The sequence below is a fragment of the Musca domestica genome, unplaced genomic scaffold, assembly GCF_030504385.1.
Source record: "Musca domestica strain aabys unplaced genomic scaffold, Musca_domestica.polishedcontigs.V.1.1 1, whole genome shotgun sequence".
Classification (NCBI taxonomy): Eukaryota; Metazoa; Arthropoda; class Insecta; order Diptera; family Muscidae; genus Musca; species Musca domestica.
In genome coordinates, this window is record NW_026712114.1 from 32,196,944 (window position 1) to 32,218,017 (window position 21,074).

A 21,074-nucleotide genomic window follows, 5' to 3' on the forward strand; every position below is an offset into this window, starting at 1 on the left:
AATTGGATGAGCAATATATATTGGAGCTATACCTATATCTGAACCGATTTCGATCAAATTTGGCATACTTATTTTCAGGTCCAATCTGATCGTACGTGCAAAATTCCATACAATTCTGATATTACACGTTTGGTGCACAATAAAAGGCAAATCGGACGAAGATATATATGAGAGCTATATCTAAATTTTGACCGATTATCTCCAATTTCAATAGGGTTCGTCCTTGGACCAAACAGATGATTTGTGCAAAATTTCATCTGGATAGGGCAATAAATGCGAAGTGTACTTTGTTTACAAAAATACATGGATAGACGGACAAACGGACGGACATGCATAAATCGACTCAGAATGTGATTCTATGCAGATCATCAAAAGGAACTATGGGTCTATCTCGTTTCCTTTTGCCTGTTACAAACAAATGCACAAAGACATAATACTCTGACCACCTTGTGGTGTTGGGTATAAAAAGTTCATAATAGTTCACTTATTCACCGACATAGCTGGACATTTTACAGCGAGGATTTATAGTTTCCACGTATTAAATTTGCTTACATACATATATATTTTGTCTATATGCACATAGGCAACGTGTTGGACTGCAACTTTTCAATTACTTCCTATGTTCTGTTTAAAATTACTCAAAAGTTGGACCATTCGTGAACAAACTATTTTTTTAAAAATATTACTATGGTCAATGTTTGGACCAAATTGCAGATTTCCCTCACTTCATATGCAAGTGGCGAAACGGAAACGATTTGACAATTTAAGTAAAATTTTATAAATACGCCAAGCTGCAAAACTTGTCACAGTATTTATAGAAAAAATAGCTTTTAAATCTCTCGCTACCATACATATTAAATTTTTTTTTGTACATATTCCTGTCCATGCTAAGCCCTGTATTCGAAAGTGGGAATCCATGCCCAAAAGTGGGCATGAAAATGTAAATAAACAGGTAAAATAGTAACTGTCGGTTTTGCCAAAAGATGTATACCTCCAGCCTTGAGTTATGATTATTCAAACTGTTGACACTTCATGGGAAAGGTTCTGAAGCAGTTTGCCAATATTGACCAATTCCTATCTTACTATACTTTATATGAGATATGTGAAAATTGTTGGAAAATGTGGAAATATGCATGAGGTAACAGATGTAACGGACCGAATTATTCCATTTTCATACTTCATCTAATACATATAAAAATATTGGTATGTGGAATTTTATTTTATTTAAGAAAAATATTTAGATATAGCAAGTTGTAAAGAATCGCCGACTTTTTTTCGCAAGTTATGACAGATATAAGTATTGGATATTGTGAACCTTTGTGGGTGAGGTACAAGAAGGTGTTGGCATATATGTATCACCTACACAACAGATCTTGCGTTAGCAAAAATATTTGGATGTGGAAATTTGAAGAAAGTTGGATGCTTATTTCGGAATGATCCGATCTCTACCATTTTTATACCCTCCACCAAAAAAGGTATGGAGGGTATATTAAGTTCGTCATTCCGTTTGTAACTCATCGAAATAATCATTTTAGACCCAACAAAGTATATATATTATTGATCAGCGTAAAATTCTAAGACGATTTAGCCCTTTCCGTCCGTCTGTTGTAATCACGCTACAGTCTAAACGAATTAAGATAGGAAGCTAAAATTTTGCACAGATCTCTCTTTTGTCTGCAGGCAGGTCAAGTTCGAAGATGGGCTATATCGGTCCACAATATCGTATAGCCCCCATATAACAGTACCCCCGATATTCGGTATTTTGATGGTTTTACCCACATTTTTCAACGGAATTGTCTGAAAATCCATCAAAGGGAGTTCCTTTATACCTCGGCAGAGAATTGTCCATACAGGTCCACAATATCGTATAGCCCCCATGTAACGGTACCCCCGATATTCGGTATTTTGATGATTGTAGGAATTGTCTGAAATTCCACAAAAGGAGTCCCTTGTGGGCATTTTACCTCCTCAAAAAGAATTTTCTATATAGGTCCACGATATCGTATATCTCCCATATAACTGTAACCCCCGATATTCGTTATTTTGTTGATGTTAGCCTCGCTTTTCAATGGAATTGGCTTAAATTCAACACAAGTAGTTCCTTGTGAGTACTTCACCCCCTGAGAGAGAGTTGTCTATACAGGTCTACGATATCGTATATCCCCCATATAACGGTACCTTCCGATATTCGGTATTTTATGATTTGACCCACATTTTCCAATCGTATTGTCTGAAAATCCACACACGGAGTTCTTTGTGAGCACTTTACCCCTGAAACGGAATTGTCTATATAGGTCCACAATATCGTATATCCCCCATATAACGGTACTCCCCTATTTTCGGTATTTTGATGATTTTAGCCACTTTTTCCAATGGAATTATCTGAAAATCCATACATGGAGTTCCTTGTGAGTACTTTACACGCAGACATAGATATTGTCCATTCTTTCACCTGACCTAGCACAGATGGAAATATTAGGATTTGCAAAGTAGGAGCAAAATCAGATTATCCTTTCTCTTTATGGGCAGAAAATATATTTTTTGGACATTTTGATATTTTGTGGGGGAGTTACCTGAAGGAGTGGACCATTATTTCCTATCTCCGAACTCGACCTAAGTTTGACAAAGAAGGTTACGATATACCAAGTTTGGACCAAATTGGATGCTCCCTTCGAGAGTTATCGTGTGCACCAGCCAGCCAGACTGGCAGGCAAACGGACGGACATCGGTAGATCGACTCCCAATGTTCTGAAACCGATTTGGTCCAAAGAGATCTAGGGTCTAAAACCGTTTTTTCGACCCGGATCGTTTTTACCGTATAAAATGATATATACCCTCTCTAGCCATATGGCTGAGGGTAAAAAAATATGAGATGGGCGGTTTATGGACATTTTTTCAGCATATTTTATACCCTGTACTATACCTAGTACCGGAGTATATTAAGTTCGTCTTTCCGTTTGTAACTCATCGAAAGAATAACTTTAGACATAACAAAGTGCATATATTCTCGATCAGCGTAAAATTCTAAGACGATTTAGACCTGTCCGTTCGTCTGCCTGTTGTATTCACGCTAGAGTCGAAACGAATTAAGATAGGAAGCTAAAATTTTGCAATATATACACCACATAACGGTACCTCCTGATATTCGGTATTTTTATGATTGAAGCCAAAACTTGCAATGAAATTGTCTGAAAATCCACACAAGGAGTTCCTTTTTAGAACTTTACACCTTGAAAGAGAATTGTATATATGGTGTAGCCTCCCCCCATACAACTGTAACGCCCCCCTCCGATATTCGTTTTTTGGATGATTTTAGCGATATTTTTACCGGAATTGTTGCCTTCTTTTATTTCGTATTTTGATATTAGCGGCATAATTAACACGATTTTTTTTCCCATTTGATGATATTAGAGACATTTTTACCGGATTTGTTTTAAATTTCGTATTTGAAGTTCGGAATCGGTACTACATAGACAGACGGACCTGCTTACGATTTTTATACCCTCCACCTTGGAAAGGAGGGTATATTAACTTTGTCATTCCGTTTGTAACATCCCTAAATATTCGTTTTAGACCCCATAAAGTATATATATTCATAATCAGCATAAAATTCTAAGTCGATTTAACGATGTCCGTCTGTCTGTCCGTCTGTCTGTCTGTCTGTTGAAATCACGATACAGCCCACATTATTTGACGTAGAGCTCCAAAATTTAGCAGAGCTATTTGCATTGTGTCTAGGATGGTTGGTATTGAAAGTGAGATATATCGGTCCACGTTCTGGTATAGTCCCCATATAACGGTACCTCCCGATATTCGGTATTTTGATGATTTATGCCACATTTTTTCACGGATTTGTCTTAAAATTGGTATTTGTAGGTCATAGCGGGTCCCTGAGCGTCTGGCAAAACGTTGCATGTATAGGTCCACGTTGTGGTACAGCCCCCATATAAATGTACCTCCCGATATTTAGTATTTTAGTTTTTTTACCACATTTTTTCACGGATTTGTCTGAAAATCGGTATTTGTTGGTCATAATGGGTTCCAGCTCCGGTGGCGAAACATTGTAATTATAGGTCCACGTTTTGGTATAGCCCCCATATAACTGTACCTCCCGATATTCGGTAATTTGATGATTTTTGCCACATTTTTTCAGGGATTTGTTCGAAAATTGGTATTTGTTGGTCATAATTGGTTCCAGCTTCGGTGGTGAAACATTGCATGCATGGGTCCATGATTTGATATAGCCCCCATATAACGGTACCTCCCGATATTCGGTATTTTGATGGTTTTTGCCACATTTTTTCACTGATTTGTTTAAAAATTGGTATTTGTGGGTCATAATGGGTTCCAGCTCCGGTGGCGAAACATTGTAATTATAGGTCCACGTTTTGGTATAGCCCCTATATAACGGTACCTCCCCATAATCGGCATTTTAATGGTTTTTGCCACATTTCTTCTAATGTTTCTTTTACCCTAAGGTGGAGGGTATTAAAAGTTTGGCCCGGCCGAACTTAATGTTTTTTTACTTGTTTGCCATATGCTGTAGTACCCATTACGTACTTCAAATGCGAAATTTGAAACGGTTTCAGTGAATAATGTCGATAAAAGCATTAAAATACCGGTACCGTTATATGGGGGACATACGAAATTTTTTGTCATGGGCTGTAGTACTCATTGCGAACTTTAAATACGAAATTTTTTACAATTCCGGTGAAAAATGTCGCACAAATTACGAAAATACCGAGTATCGGGAGGTACAGTCATATGGGGGCTATACTAAGATGTGGGACTGCATTTAAAATTTTTTCTCATAAGCTGTAGTACCCATTACGAACTTGAAATACGAAATTTGAAAAAATTCCGGTCTATTATGAATGTATCGAGGAGTTACAAACGGAATGACAAAGCTAATATACCCTCCATACAATGGTGGAGGTTATATAAAAAACCTTAATTTCTTTCCCATTTACTGAACTTTTAGTCTAAAAACAATGTGACCTCACCATAGCCAGTACTCGGAATTATATGCTTGTAATCGTTAACTATTTACAACGTCATTGCCAAGGCCATACATGATTTATGACAAAATGACACTATCGGTCATCACTTGATGTAAGAAATACACATACATTGTAAATACTTATTTATAATGAAAGTGAAGAGAACACAAAAATAACAGCTTGAGATATTTCGTAGATGATAACCTCAGAAATGAACTCTAGATGTGACAAACAGAAATACGACAGAAAATATTGTAGTGAAATAAATTTAGATTTAGTCGTGAAATTAAAGTGAACGGTAAATGACAAGACGGCGAAAATGAACTTCAAATCTTCTCCTCTATGGAGATTGGCGTCAATTTTGTGCATATGGCTGAGACTCGTCGGAGCCACCAATGAGGATCAATTTAATACCCCGTTTGCTCACCAGATAATGCGTCTGGCCAAATCGGCCGAAATGCGGAATTACATGCGACCTCAGGTCCAGCCATGTGATGATTTCTACGGTTACGCCTGTGGCAATTGGGCCCACATTAATCCGGCCAATGCTGAGGTAAAGACGAATATTTTCAATATTCTCTCAAAGGCCTATAATCGTAAGCTGTCGACCTTACTGGGCAATGGCAAGGATTCCAATGATACGGAAACGGAACGTAAAGTCAAGTATTTCTATGAATCGTGCCTGCAAAGGGATTCAATTGGGCGCCATTATCGTGAAAATCTCATGAGCATAATGGAGGAGTTTGGGGGCATGCCAGCCTTGAAGGGGGCTGCCTGGCATGAACCCTCGTTCAATTGGCTGGAGGTCATTGCCCAGATTCTGAGGAAATACGGCAAGAGGATTATTTTAAATGCCGATATTAATGCGGATTTGAATAACAACGAGGTGAACCGTTTGTATATTGGACAAATCGATGACATGGTACCGGGTAGCTCGAAGGAGTTTTATGCTCGTCTGGCCATGGCTTGGCAAATGGATTTGCAAAAGGTTTTGGGTCTCTCATCCCCCGTGGCATTGATCACGGCCAGGGAAATGGCTGAATTTGCCCAGAAATTGGCCATGGGTATGGCCGATCCTTTGGAGGGACTGGGCATGGAAGATAAGGCGCGCCTCAGACTACTGGACACCATGACCGACAATTATGGCCCGGTATTGAATTTTACTTTGTATGTTAATACCTGGCTGGGCTATGACTACAAATTGCCGGTCTACGAATATGTGGAGAACTATTTGCGCAACCTGCGTTTGGTCATTTTGGAAACACCCACCACCACAGTGGCCAATTATATTATGTGGCAGTTGTTGCAGGATTTCCGTTTAGATGTGGAGGCCAACAATGAGAAGCAAGAAAAGAAATGCATTGAAACCACGCGGAAATACTTTCCAAAATTTCTGGATAATTTAATCTATCAGGATTTGTTGAAATCAAATCCCAATATAATCGAGGAAGTCAAGGATATCTGGCAACATTTAAAGTCCTCGTTTCAAGACATTTTCAATGGAACCAACACCCAATGGATGCAGGAAAGTACGCGAGACAAGGCATTGGAAAAACTCTCCGCCATGACATTTGAAATTAATGCATACAGCGATGTGGATTTTACCAAAGAACTGGGTCCGTTGGTCATTTCCACCCATCAGTATTTTGAAAATGTCATTAGCATTCTTAAGCTCAAGGGACAAAACTATCGTTTGAAAATCGAAGAGCCACCACGTCTGGAGGAATATGAGCTCCTGAGTTTCACACCCGCTTACGCGGCAGAATACAATCGAGTCCTACTGCCGGTGGCATTTTTACAACCCCGCTTCCTTTGGGACGATGTCTATCCCAAGGCCTTAAAATATGGCACCGTGGGCTTTACCATTGCCCATGAAATGGCCCACGGCTTTGATGACACCATTCGCAAATATGATGCCAAGGGCAATCTCAACAATTGGTGGGATCGCAATGCCAGCCTCACCTTCGAGGTACGCAAAGAATGCCTGCGCCAACAATATGGTAGTCACAAATTCGGTGGACGTTTCCTGCCCAAGGCCCAGGCTCAGGGCGAAAACATAGCCGATAATGTGGGCATACGCATTGCCTACCTGGCCTATGATCGTTATCTGGAACAACATCACCAGACACCGGAACATTTGCCACACATGGACACGATTACAGCACGACAGCTTTTCTTCATCAGCACCGCCCAGCTATGGTGCACCGATGTCAATCGCCGTTGGCGTCATTTGGTCACCATCACCGATGTCCATCCGCCCGAAGAGGTTCGTGTGCGAGCCATGTTGGCGAATTTTGATGAGTTTGCCGAGACGTTTTCCTGCAAACCCTCAACACAAATGAATCCTCAACGGAAGTGTATTATATATTGAAATCGAAGGAGAAAAACGTTCATTCCGCACAGGAAGTGCTGTTACACAAGGCCCTCAGGCAGCTGCCACGCAGAGATAGAGGAGCACACTTGTCTGCGTTTTCTATTGAATGGTGATAATTGTATTTTGTTGTTGTTTTTTGTTTTATTTAAAAAACATACATATAGTTCCTACTGATAATAATAATAATAATATTAATTACGTCGATGTCATAGACTCTGTTAAATAAATTATTTTCCATACTTACATCTTCCCAATGGAGGAGGAAGTGAAGCTGTGTTAGTGTGTGTGTTCTTTTAATTACTAAATGGCGGCATTGATGGGACTATTATCGCTACTATAACATCTGTAGACGAGCTTTAATCAATGTCTGCGTTGCATTGGTAGCAAAAGGTAGGAAATCACTTGGGCTTAGAGAATAGTGACTGTGCGGAACTTAAGCAAAAATAAAATATAATAATAATTTAATAATTAAAAGTTGAAATACCACAGTGTTGACATGTTCGTTCGATTGTTTATTAATGGAGAAAGATGGTAATGTTTGCCAAGGGTAAGACAGGAAAGAGCCATCAATCCTCATCAGTTCCCTTGTTTCTTGTCAATTTAAGGAGTTATGAGCATTTTAAAATAGGCTATTGTTCCTCTTTAAATATCTGCGATAAAAATGATGTTAAAAACCCAGAAATGTCAATATTTAAGGAGTTATGAGCATTTTAAAATGCTCTTTAAATAAATCTTTAAATATCTCCGATCAAAATGATGCTAAAAACCCCGAAATGTCAATATTTAAGGAGTTATGGATATTTTAAAATAGGCTATTTTCCCTCTTAATATCTGCAAACAAAATTATGCTAAAAACTCCGAATTGTAGATATTTAAAGAGTTATGAGCATCTTAAACTGTAACGTGATCTTGAGTAACTGCGTAGTGTAGGTGAGACTCAAAAGAGCTACAGAGTTGCTTCGCTCGGCCGAACGTGTTGAACTGTCGAATTTGGTATTCTCCGATGAGAAAACATTCGTTGTCCAGCAGTTTGTAAACAAACAAAAGGTTACTTGTCAAAGAGGTCAGCTTCGGTTGGGCGCCAGAACTCAAGCGCCGGCCATAGTGATGGTGTGGGCCGCCATAATAGCCGATGGTTGCTCTCCGCTCGTATTAATCGACCGTGGCATCAGAATAAATGCCGAATATTATCGCGAAAATATTATGGAGGGTGTATTAAAGCTTTGGGCACGCAAACATTTTGGCCGCAGACCTTGGACATTCCGACAGGACTCAGCACCGTCGCACTCAGCACACGCCACCCAAGAATGGTTAATGGTCTTTTCCAGCGCTCAATGGCCACCAAAATCTCCGGATACCAATCCGTTGTGTCTGACGTATTTTGGAATGCAAGGTTGGCTCTAAAAATACCAAAGTGTCGATCACCTCAAGCAAGCGCTTCGCCGGGAATTGGCCATAATACCGCAGAGCAACATTCGGACAGCGTGTGACGGTTTCAAGGCCAAGCATTCGTGCTAAAGTTGACCATTTCGAACAAATCTAAACTTACTCTACAATTTGATGCTATTTCCGACATTTTTGGCTTTCATTCAATAAAATTAAAAAAAAAAATGTAAAAATTATGGCGTTTGATTTTTTTGCAGTTTTTTCATCTCACCCTCTAGATCTTAATTACAGAAGTCAACAGTGCAACACTGGGTATTTTATAGATTTAACTTTTTTACACCCTCCACCATACTATGGAGGGTATACTAATTTTGTCATTCCGTTTGTAACTCCTCGAAATACTCATGTCAGACCCAATATTCTTGATCAGCGTAAAATTCTAAGTCGGTTTAGCTATGTCCGTCTGTCTGTTGTAATCACGCTATCTTTCGAACGAATTGAGATAGAAGGTTAAAATTTTGCACACATGTATATTTTCCCAGTAGGCAGGTTAAGTTCGTAAATGGGCCATGTAGGTCCAAGTTATCATATAGCCCCCATATAACGGTACCTCCCGATATTCGGTATTTTAATGATTTTAGCGACATTATTCACGGGAATTATTTCAAATTTGGTATTTGAAGTTCGTAATGGATACTAGAGCCTAAGACAGAAAATTATCTGTGCAGGTCCACGTCTTCATATAGCCCCCATATAACGGTACCCCCCTATATTCGGTATTTTGATGATTGTAGCGACATTGTTTACCGGAATCGTTTCAAATTTGGTATTTGAAGTTCGTAATGGATACTTCATCCAAAGTCAAAAAATGAGCCATGTAGGTCCACGTCTTCATATAGCCCCCATATAACGGTACCCCCCGATATTCGATATTTTAATGATTTTAGCGACATTATTTACAGGGATTCTTTCAAATTTCGCATGTGAAATTCGTAATGAATACTTCATCCCATGCCAGAAAATTGTCTGTGCAGGTCCACGTCTTCGTATAGCCCCCATATAACGGTACCCCCCATATTCGGTATTTTGACGATTTTAGCTACATTATAAACAGATTTTTCTTCAAGTTTCGCATTTAAATATTGTAATAATTTATGACAAAAGTTGCCTATGCAGGCCCACGTCGTCGTATAAGCATTCGGTATTTTTAAGATTTTAACAGAATTTTTAACGGATTTTATTTATTTATTATTTTTTTTTTTTTTGGAAATTTGCCAAATTTGTACCAAGTGGTTGAGGGTATTAAAAGTTCGACCCGGCCGATCTTACAGCTTTTTTACTTGTTTATCTTATGGGAGAGATTTCGGAACTCGACTTTTCGACAGCGTATATGCCGAATAACTCTTCACGATATTAAGCAAATCCTTGTAATACATTCTTTCCAAAGTAGTTTAATCACGAATTCTTTTGAGTGTTTTCCTTTACACACTAAATACCACCGCTCTACTTCCTTATTTCCCTGATTCAGATCAGTGTTATTAATCATGTCCAATGTAAGTTGACACTTTGGTGTAAATGTTTTCATTTTTTCTTGAATAACAACAAATCAAGCAGAATTATAAGAAAATGAATTTGTCATACATATGCATATCCGACTAATTTCAGGCCTTTCTTGTTCTGCTAGTACTCGACATATGGGGGGTATTCAGTTAATTATAAAGAACATGAAGAATAATAATCACATGTACATTATATTTTACTAACTACCTAGGCAAAGTAAACTAATTAAACAATTTCTCTCACAAGCTCCTTGGGTTGACGAAATACTTGATGTACAAAGACGGAAAGTGTTCTCACAAAACAATTGTTAATTATTTATGGGACTACAAGAAGTCTTTTTTTTCAATAAGGAGAGACAGCGAAATGAATGGCCAAAGCAAAGAGGGGTCTCATTTGTTTTATTTGCATTTTATGTGCAAATTGATGATGACAAGTGATTTACTTTCACACACACACACACACACAGAAAACAATGTTTCGTAGCACGTGTCCACATTTTCATAATGGCCGGGTAATCTCCTATTACTGCAATGAATAACTTTATGGGCTCATGCTGGAATGTACTTTATTTAAAGTGCTATTATTAATAAAAATGTTGAAAAGTATAGCAATTAATAAGAAGTGTTTTGTTCTTCCTCCAAAGGCAAGTTTTGCTCAATGAGATTGATATACAATACAGTGCTCTCTTCATTATATCTTTGGAAAACTAAGACCTCCAAAATCAATCAAAAAGGATAGCAAATTGAATCGAAAGGACAGAAAATTGTACGTTATCAACATATGCGGCTATATTATAAGATAGATTTGAATTGACTTATTAATTAGGCCGGTCCGAACTTTTAATACCATCCACCATTGGGTAAAGATAACATTTATATACAAAAGTATCTGAGTACAAATGTGTTTCAATTTTAAAGTACAAACAAGTTAACAAGTAGTAAGTTCGGCCGGGTCGAACTTTTAATACCCTCTACCATTTACAACGAATTTGGAAATTTTCAAAAACTAAAATCCTTAAAAAAATATGTTAAAATTTTAAAAATACCGAATATAGCCGTTATATTGGGGTCTATACGACGTGGACATACATAGGCATTGTTTGTCATTAGCCATTACCATATTCAAATTCGAAACTTGAAATAAACGGTGAATAATGTAGCTAAAATCATCAAAATACCGTACATAGGGAGGTGCCGTTAAATTGGAGCTGTGCGAAGACCTGGACCAGCATAGACAATTTTCTGTCACAGGCTGTAGCATCCATTACGAACTGCAAATACCACATCTCAAACAATTTCGGTGGGTATTGTACCTAAAATCGTCAAAATACCGAATATAGGGAGGTACTGATATATGGGGCCTATACGAAGACCTGGACCCGCACAGACAAATTTCTGTCACAGACTGTAGTTCCCATAACGAACAACTTCGGTGAATAATGTCGCAAAAATTATCAAAATACCGAATATAGGGAGGTACCGTTATATGGGGGCTATACGAAGACGTGGACCTGCTCAGACAATTTTCTGTCTTAGGGTGTAGTATCCATTTTGAACTTCAAATACCAAATTTTAAATTACTTCCGGGAAAAAGGTCGCTAAAATCATCAAAATACCGAATATCGGGAGGTACCGTTATATGGGGGCTATACGAAGACATGGACTTGCACAGACAATTTTCTATCTTAGGGTGTATTATCCATTTGGAACTTCAAATTCCAAATTTGAAACAATACCGGTGAGTAATGTCGCTAAAATCATCAATCTACCGAATATAGATAGGTACCGTTATATGGGGGCTATATGAAAACGTGGACCTTCATGGCCCATTTACGAACTTAACCTGCCTACTGGAAAAATAAACATGTGTGCAAAATTTTAGCCATTTATCTCGATTCGTTCGAAAGGTAGAGTGATTATAACAGACAGACGGACATCGCTAAATCGACTTAGAATTTTACGCTAATCAAGAATATGTATACCTTGTTGGGTCTGACATGAGTATTTCGAGGAGTTACAAACGGAAAGTTTATACACACTCCTTTCCAAGGTGGAGGGTATAAAAACAGTAAAACCGTTTGGTTAATACAGATAAACTTTTTAAAAAACCATAAAGTGGGTGGGGCCGTCATACGGGGACCATACCAAAACGGCAACCTCTATAGACAATTTATACTTCAAGAATTGACATCTACCAAATCTTCTTAATTACCAAATTTGAAATAATTTCTTGAGTAAATGTGACTAGGATAATCAAAATATCGAGTATCGGTGGGAATCGTTATATGTACGCTATAGGAAAACGCTATAGGAAAAATGTTCAATGTTCAGCCACAGGAGCTAGAACCCATTATGAGCTACAAGCACCAATTTTTAGACAAATCCCTGGAAAAAAATCATCAAAATACTAAATATCCGGAGATACCTTTAAATGGAGGCCATACGAAAACGTGGAAACGTATGTATACTTTATTCCACCACAGGACCTAGAACCCATTACGAACTGCAATTTTTAGGCAAATCGTTATCTGGGAGTCATACCAAAATGTGGACTTTTAGCCCAATCCGTGAAAATCCCAGAAAAATCCATCCAAAATTCCCAAAATTGTTGATCAGAAAGTCCTTAAAAAATATTTTTGTTTTAATCCACGACAAAGAGATTCTTCTTCAGAAATTCTTGGCCAGAAAGCTCAAGAAAGAATTTAAAAAAGCTTACTTTTTATAAGGCCAGATTTTAGTCAGAATGTTCCTGAAAAAAGTCTTTAAAAAATAATTTTTATAAAATCCTCGAGCTTTAAAAACATATTTTCAAAACAATACCGATATTTGTCAGAAAGTTTTGGAAATATTTTTTCCAAAATTTTTTTACCAGAAATTCCGTGAAATATTATGGTAATCAATTGGAACAGTTTAATTTAGCAGCTGAAATTTTTTATTGGAATCCCTGTCGGTGGTAGGTTTGTGATAAAGGGGTGGTTTTTCCAGTAGGCAGGTTAAGTTCGTAAATGGGCCATGTAGGTCCACGTTGTCATATAGCTGCCATATAACGGAATCTCCCGATATTCGTTATTTTGATGATTTTAGCGACATTATTCATCGGAATTGTTTCAAATTTGGTATTTGAAGTTCGAAATGGATACTGCAGCCTAAGACAGAAAATTGTCTGTGCAGGTTCATGTCTTCGTATAGCCCCCATATAACGGTACCTCCCTATATTCGGTATTTTGATGATTTAGCGACATTATTAACCGGATTTGTTTAAAAGTTGGTATTTGAAGTTCGTAATGGATATTACAGTCTAAGACAGAAAATTGTCTGTGCAGGTCCACGTCATCGTATAGCCCTTATATAACTGTGCCTTCCAATATTCGGTATTTTGATGATTTTAGCGTCATTATTCAGCGCAATTGTTTCAAATTGCGTATTTAGAGTTCGTAATGGAAACTTTGTCTATGCAGGTCCAGGTCTTCGTATAGGCTCCGTATATCAGTACCTCCCTATATTCGGTATTTTGACGAGTTTAGGTACAATACCCACCGAAATTGTTTGAGATGTCGTATTTGAAGTTCGTAATGGATGCTACAGCCTATGACAGAAAATTGTCTATGGTGGTCCAGGTCTTCACACAGCTCCGATATAACGATAACTCCCTACGTACCATATTTTGATGATTTTAGGTACATTATTTACCGTTTATTTCAAGTTGCGAATATGAATATGGTAATGACTTATGACAAACAATGCCGACGAATTGACGTAGAACTACACATCGCATAGACACCAATATAACGGCTATATTCGTTATTTTCAAAAATTTTAACAGAATTTTTGAGGATTTTATTTCCAAATTCGTTCCAAATGGTGGAGAGTATTCAAAGTTCGGCCCGGCTGAACTTACTGCTTTTTAACTTGTTCACCTTAATTTTACAATTTTATACATTGAAAACAGATCTCTTCAAAAATATCCCAGAATAAAATTCTAAAATTTGAATTTATTGCTCCATGTTTTTATACGAAGGCGGTACAAATTATATCCTTTCTACAGCAATGAATGTGTTATATGCAAAATAACGCCCATTACTTCGTAACCTTTTTCAAAATTCAGCATTCCTTCGACAAACAGTTGTTGCAATGGCCCTCCCTTAGCCACAGTGAGCTGCTTAATAAGCAAACATTAAAACAAAACAAAAAAAACTTTAATTTTAAATATTACATTGACCTTTAAGCAACACTTAGAGGTCATTGTGGTTGGTGTCTGACTTAACCACCAGCACCTGAGTGGTTTACCTCGATTACAACAGCTATGCAAAACAAAAAAAAAATCAAAACTCTATGAAAGCTTCAAAAGGAAGCAAGAATGAATGAAAAACGCCATTTTTTGTACTTTTGCAGAATAATTAGAGCGGAAATCTCAGTGAAGGCGAATGTACAGCAAATGTATGTACGTGTGTGTTGGTATGTATGTGTGTGCAAGAGCCTGTATTATGAACAACACTTTGAAATAAAGGAAAATGCCTGTGTGTATACTCGTCTTTGGCAATGAAAATAGGGAAATGAATGAAAGAAAGCATTTTGTTCGAAGCATTTCACACTGACAGCTGTTTGATCTATAATTATTGGTGGAGGTGATGATGAGAGCAAGAAGCCTTTAGGCAAAGGTCAAAAGGAAATGAGAAAGTGATTTGGAAATAAATTTACTTGGCTTACATGTGTGTATGCATATGTTTGGCAACTTTAAATGTACTTTTAAACACTTTAGCTGTTGCAATAATTGCTGTTACCAAACTTTTGTAAAAAAAACTTATTTTTTTTTGACGTCACTTAGTTAGCCCACCTTTTGTTAGTTTAATTTTATACATTGTCTTTTTTATGTCTTTGGCTGTGGTTGTTTTTGTCTTTGGTATATCCTCAACTATTAATTTATTTGTTTCCGTAACACCTTTTTTTCTTACCATCGACTATATATATACTATTAACCCTTGTTTGTTCGGGGGCGTTTCTTTTTCTTGTTGTTTCCCTCATTACAGGTGCCCTGCCATTTGTAACGGCCACAACCTTTTGTTTCTCCCCCAAATGGAAATCTCTGATTATAGTCTCGTATTGCCTTCTTTCGCTGTGGGGTCTTTATAAGGTAAGTTACAATTACATAATCCGTTTTGGTTTCACGAATGGAGAAAAAAAAAACATAGCCAATTAATTTGTCAAGAATGTCACTTTTCATAATTTATTAGAAAAATAACGCCTGTAATTAAAACAGGTAGCCAGTTCGACCAGGTGTATGATTAATTAGAATTCAAAAATATTCAAATTAATCGCTACAAATATAATTTATTATGTGTGTATGTGTGATAATTTGATGGATTTATTTCGCAACATGCCTAATTGAAGATAAATAAATAGGTAAAAATTTTGATTCTAAAATCTATGCATAAACCAGTAAAGAAAGTCTTAAAGTCGGGCGGGGCCGACTTTATGATACACCACACCACTACACCACTTTCCTAATTTAGTAGAGCTCCGCATAACAATTAAAAGTTTTTATGGGAGAATTCAATCATACACGCTGCAAAGGACAAAATATGCCGAAGCATTTGTATCTTTTAAATTCGGACTTGTATTGCCCATTTGGTGCAAAATTAATTTGAAATCAGATAAAGATATATATGGGAGCTATATCCAAATCTGAACCGATCTCGATAAAATTTGGCAAAGATTTTTCTGAACTGTATTTGATATATTTCCCTGAATATCGTTGTTAAGGAGTGCATATTACGGCTGTGGGTAACAAATACAACAAATCGGATGAAAAATATATATGGGAGCTATAGCTATATCTGAACCGATTTCGATCAAATTTGGCGTGCTTATTTTCAAGCCTAATTCGGTTGTATGTGCAAAATTCCATATTATTCGGGCTGATATTACACGTTTGGTGCACAATAAAAGGCAAATCGGACGAAGTTATATATGGGAGCTATATCCATAAAATATATATATACATAATATCCATAAAATAAAATAAAATTTAGCAAAGGTATTTCTGAGCTGCATTTGATATATTTTTCCAAATATTGTTGTTACAGAGTGCATATTACGGCTGCGGAGGACAAAAATAACAAATCGGATGAAACATATATATGGGAGCCATACCATCTTCACCAAATTTGACATACTAGCTCTAGACTCGATTCGGTTGTAAGTGCCAAATTTCATCCCATTTGGGCAAATATTACATGTTTGGTCCACAATAAAAGGCAAATCGGACGAAGATATATATGAGAGCTGTATCCAAATTTTGACCGATTATCTCCAATTTCAATAGGGTTCGTCCTTGGGCCAAACAAATGATTTGTGCAAAATTTCATCTGGATAGGACAATAAATGCGAACTGTACTTTGTTTACAAAAATACATGGACAGACGGACGGACGGACATGCATAAATCGACTCAAATGTGATTCTATGCAGATCATCAAAAGGAACTATGGGTCTATCTCGTTTCCTTCTGCCTGTTACAAACAAATGCACAAACACATAATACCCTGACCACCTTCTGGTGTAGGGTATAAAAAAGAACAACTAGCTAATAACATGTTCAATATTTGATATGGCCAAAACGATTAAAATATCGATTTTAGACCCCATGCCCCTTTATACGAGATTATTTTTGATAATGAAAGCAAAAAATATCGGAAATAGCATCAAATTTTAGAATAAGTCTATATTTGTTCGCATTGGTCACCTTTGGCACGAATTATGGCCTTCAAAAGGCCAATGAAAGCGGCGAAGCGCTTGCGTGAGGTGATCGACACTTTGTTATTTTTTAGTGTCAACCTTGCTTTCCAAAATACTCATTTTGTAACCATTCTTTGGTGTCGCGTGTTGAGTTCTTTTAAAATGTCCAAGGTATGCGGCCAAAATGTTTACATGCCCAAGGCTTTAATACACCCTCCACAACAATTTCGCGATAATAATCGGCATTTATTCTGATGCCACGGTCGATTAATACGAGCGGAGAGCGACCATCGGCTGTTATGGCGGCCCACCCCATCAACATGTCCGGCGCTTGAGTTCTGGTGGCCAACCTAAGGTGTTCATTTTCAGCTGACCTCATTTTGTTGTTTACAAACTGCTGGACAACGTATGTTTTGTCATCGGAAAAAAAAACAAATTCGGCAGATCATCACTTTCGGCCAAGCGAAACAACTCTTTAGCTCTTTTGGGTCTATTTCCTTTCTGTTGCGGTGTAAGTTCTTGCACTTTTTGGAATTTCAATGGCTTTACCCCGAATATAATTGCCGAATGGAATATTGCAATATGTTCAGCTCACGAGCCATTTTTCGTCAACTGCTACCCATATAACGGTACCTCCCGATATTCGGTATTTTGATGATTTTAGCGACATTTTTCACCAGAATTGTTTCAAAGTTGGAATTTGAAGTTCGAAATAGATACTGCAGCCTAAGACAGAAAATTGTCTGTGCATGTTCACGTTTTCGTATAGCCCCCATATAACGGTACCTCCCGATATTCGGTATTCTGATTATTTTAGCAACATTATTCAACAGAATTGTTTCAAAGTTGGAATTTGAAGTTCCTGATGAGTGACAGAAAATTACCCATGCAGATCCACGACTTCGTATAGCCCCCATATAACGGTACCACCCTATATTCGGTGTTTTGATGATTTTAGCGACATTATTCTCCGGAATTGTTTCAAATTTGGTGTTTGAAGTTCGAAATGGATACTACAGCCTAAGGCAGAAAATTGTCTATGCTGGTCCACGTCTTCGTATAGCCCCCATATAACGGTCCCTCCCAATATTCGGTATTTTGATGATTTTATTTTTTTATTCACCGTAGTAGTTTCAAATTACGTATTTAGAGTTCGTAATGGGAACTACAATCCTTGACAGAAAATTGCCTATGCAGGTCCAGGTCTTCGTTTAGGCCCCATACCTCCTTATATTCGGTATTTTAACGATTTTAGGTACAATACTCACCGAAATTGTTTGAGATGTCGTGTTTAAAGTTCGTAATGGAAGCTACAGCCTGTGACAGAAAATTGTCTATGCAGGTCCAGGTCTTCGTATAGCTCCTATATAACGGTACCTCCCTATGTATGGTATTTTGATGATTTTGGCTACATTATTCACCGTTTATTTTAAGTTTCGAATTTGAATCTGGTAATCGCCTGTGACAAACAATGCCTATGTAGGTGCACGTCGTACAGGCCCTAATATAACGGCTATATTCGATATTTTTAAAATTTTAACAGAATTTTTGGCAAATATTATGTTTTTCGAAAAATTTTCAAATTCGTTCTAAATGGTGGAGGGTATTAAAAGTTCGGCCGGGCCGAACTTACAGCTTTTTTACTTGTTACTTTTCGAACCATTTCTGCTAATGTTGCCGTTTTCTTTCGTCCACTTCCTTGACGTCGGGCTGCACTATCAGTATCACGGTAACGAGCGATGGTACGACACACAAAAGATTTATTGACATTTAAATGCTGGAGTGCTCTAACAATAGCCACTTGTGGTTTTCCAGCCAAATATAAAGAAATCACATTATCGCGCTTGAATTCCATCACGAATAATTTTTTTCTGGAAAATTCTAACCAAAATGCTTTTATATGCTTGTAAAAACTAGAATGAGCTGTCACTGGAATAATTTTAATATCTGTCGGACTGGTGGCTTAGAAATGACAGCAGTCTGAAGTTGGTTGCAGTTTTTTCATCTCACCCTGTATAAGAACTATTTTCCGGTTGTTAAAAATTTGGTGGTCATGCTGTATTAAAATTTGCAAATTTGCCTAATATATAGTACCTAATGAAGTAATTGCGAGAAATCCTAATCCAAAATTTTTCAAAAATTTGGAAAAGGGGGGTACTTGTTCTGTTACTTTGTGATGTAAACTTTCAAAATGCAAAAGCACGCTTCTTCTATGTTTAGCTTTATTTTCATCATCAACAGCGTTTACTTATGAAATCAATTTATTTTTGCCACACAGTATTATTGTAGTTCCAAACCCATAAGTGACTGAGAGTCACAATGAAACCATGTACTATTTTAAACTGAACAACAACAAATTATGGATATCTACATTCTACATGGACACTTAAATAATAAATTTTTGGATTGGTTATTTATCTGGTTCCTGTCATTTCGTTTTCCAATTCATTTTAGTGGACAATAAATATATGGTGGCAGTAATTACATTTTCCATTCAAAAGGAAAAATCAGCCAGCCAGACAGCCATTCATTCATTCATTCATTCATTCAGCATTAATAAATATAAAACCCATGTTTTAAGCCAGTAAATGTCAGAGGTCATGAGGTTTAGTCACAAAATGGCAATTAAATTATTGTGGAAAACTACAAAACAACAAACGTGTAATTATTATTATCTTCTGAACCCCAGTGCCACCAGACTAATAGACGTTTCCAACATGGTCGGCCAATGCAATGCAAATAAAGTTGATTCTAATCCTTTCCACGTGAAAAACACGGAGGCAGCAACGACAACAAGGACAAAAACTGTAATTCAAATAATTTATTCAGACACTTCTAATCATGAATTTCAATATAAGTACCACAATGTTTAGTAAACTTTTCCAGAACAAAAACTCTCAACTCATAATGGCCTTCTTAAAACATAAAATGTCAACAACATTTTCTGTAAGATTTTTTCATTTTTGTTGTTGTTGTTGTTGCAACTCACTGAATTTATTATGAGTCGTTGAAGAAAAGTTTGCTTGTTATTTGCTTCCCTTTTTCGAAATTCGACGTTATTCTAACAACGCGATGTCCTCGTAAAAATATAAATTAATTAGCCATTAATTAATTCGAGGAATATTAAGACGACGACACAACGGCACGATTTGTGCAACATCAAAGTTTTAAACTCTAGTCGAGTGTTTCAGAAAAAAGGTGAAGTAGTAGTAGAAATTACTTGGATTTCATCATTATGTTGTCGCTTTTTGTCATTTTGTCCTGTTCTCTATTTCATTCACTCGCTCTCACAGGTAGAAGATGATAAATATTAACTCATCTAACCATTGTGACAGTTGGCTGTCGTTAAACACGTATTTGAAATAAGTGTTAAGAAAGTTACCTTACTGAACGGTGGATTTATTATTGTTGTAAAATATGAAAGAAGAAAAAATATTCTAAATTTTTATACCCTCCACCATTCTTTGGAGGGTATATTAACCTTGTCATTCCGTTTGTAACTCCTCGAAATGTTCATAATAGACCCTATAAAGTATATATAATTTTGATCAGCTTAAAATTCTAAGATGATCTAGCGTCCGTCTGTCTGTTGTAATCACACAATCTTTCGAACGAATTGAGACAGAAGGCTAAAATTTTGCATACGTGCATAGTTTACCAGTAGGCAGGATAAGTTCGTAAATGGGCAATGTCGGTCCACGTTTTCGTATAGCCTCCCTATAACAGTACCTCCCGATATTCATGATTTTAGCGACAGTATTTACCGAAATTATTTCACATTTTATATTTAATATTCGTAATGGGTACTACAGCCTATGATAAAAATTTTTGTATGCAGGTCCACTTCTTCGTATAGCCCCCACATAACGGTACCTCCCGATATTCAGCGACATTATTTACCAGAATAATTTCAAATTTCGTATTTGAAGTTCGAAATGGGCACTAGAGTCTATGACAAACACTTTAGTATGCAAGTCCACGCCTTCGTATAGCCCCCATATAACGGTAGCTCTCAATATTC

At 37.1% G+C, this 21,074-nt stretch overlaps 2 protein-coding genes across 2 annotated transcripts in view; both read left to right on the plus strand.

Moving 5' to 3' along the window:
- The window catches only part of LOC101900656 (mucin-5AC), a 275,856-nt gene that overhangs the window by 227,385 nt on the left and 27,397 nt on the right, over nucleotides 1-21,074 (plus strand). The window contains exon 6 of the mRNA XM_059121734.1: nucleotides 15,347-15,450. Within this exon, the coding sequence (XP_058977717.1) occupies nucleotides 15,347-15,450 (104 nt within the window). The remainder of the gene's footprint in view (nucleotides 1-15,346; nucleotides 15,451-21,074) is intronic.
- Nucleotides 5,286-7,645, plus strand: LOC101900480 (endothelin-converting enzyme 2). The gene has a single exon (XM_005179890.4). The coding sequence runs from the start codon at nucleotides 5,320-5,322 to the stop codon at nucleotides 7,369-7,371; it is 2,052 nt and encodes a 683-aa protein (XP_005179947.2). The 5' UTR covers nucleotides 5,286-5,319; the 3' UTR covers nucleotides 7,372-7,645.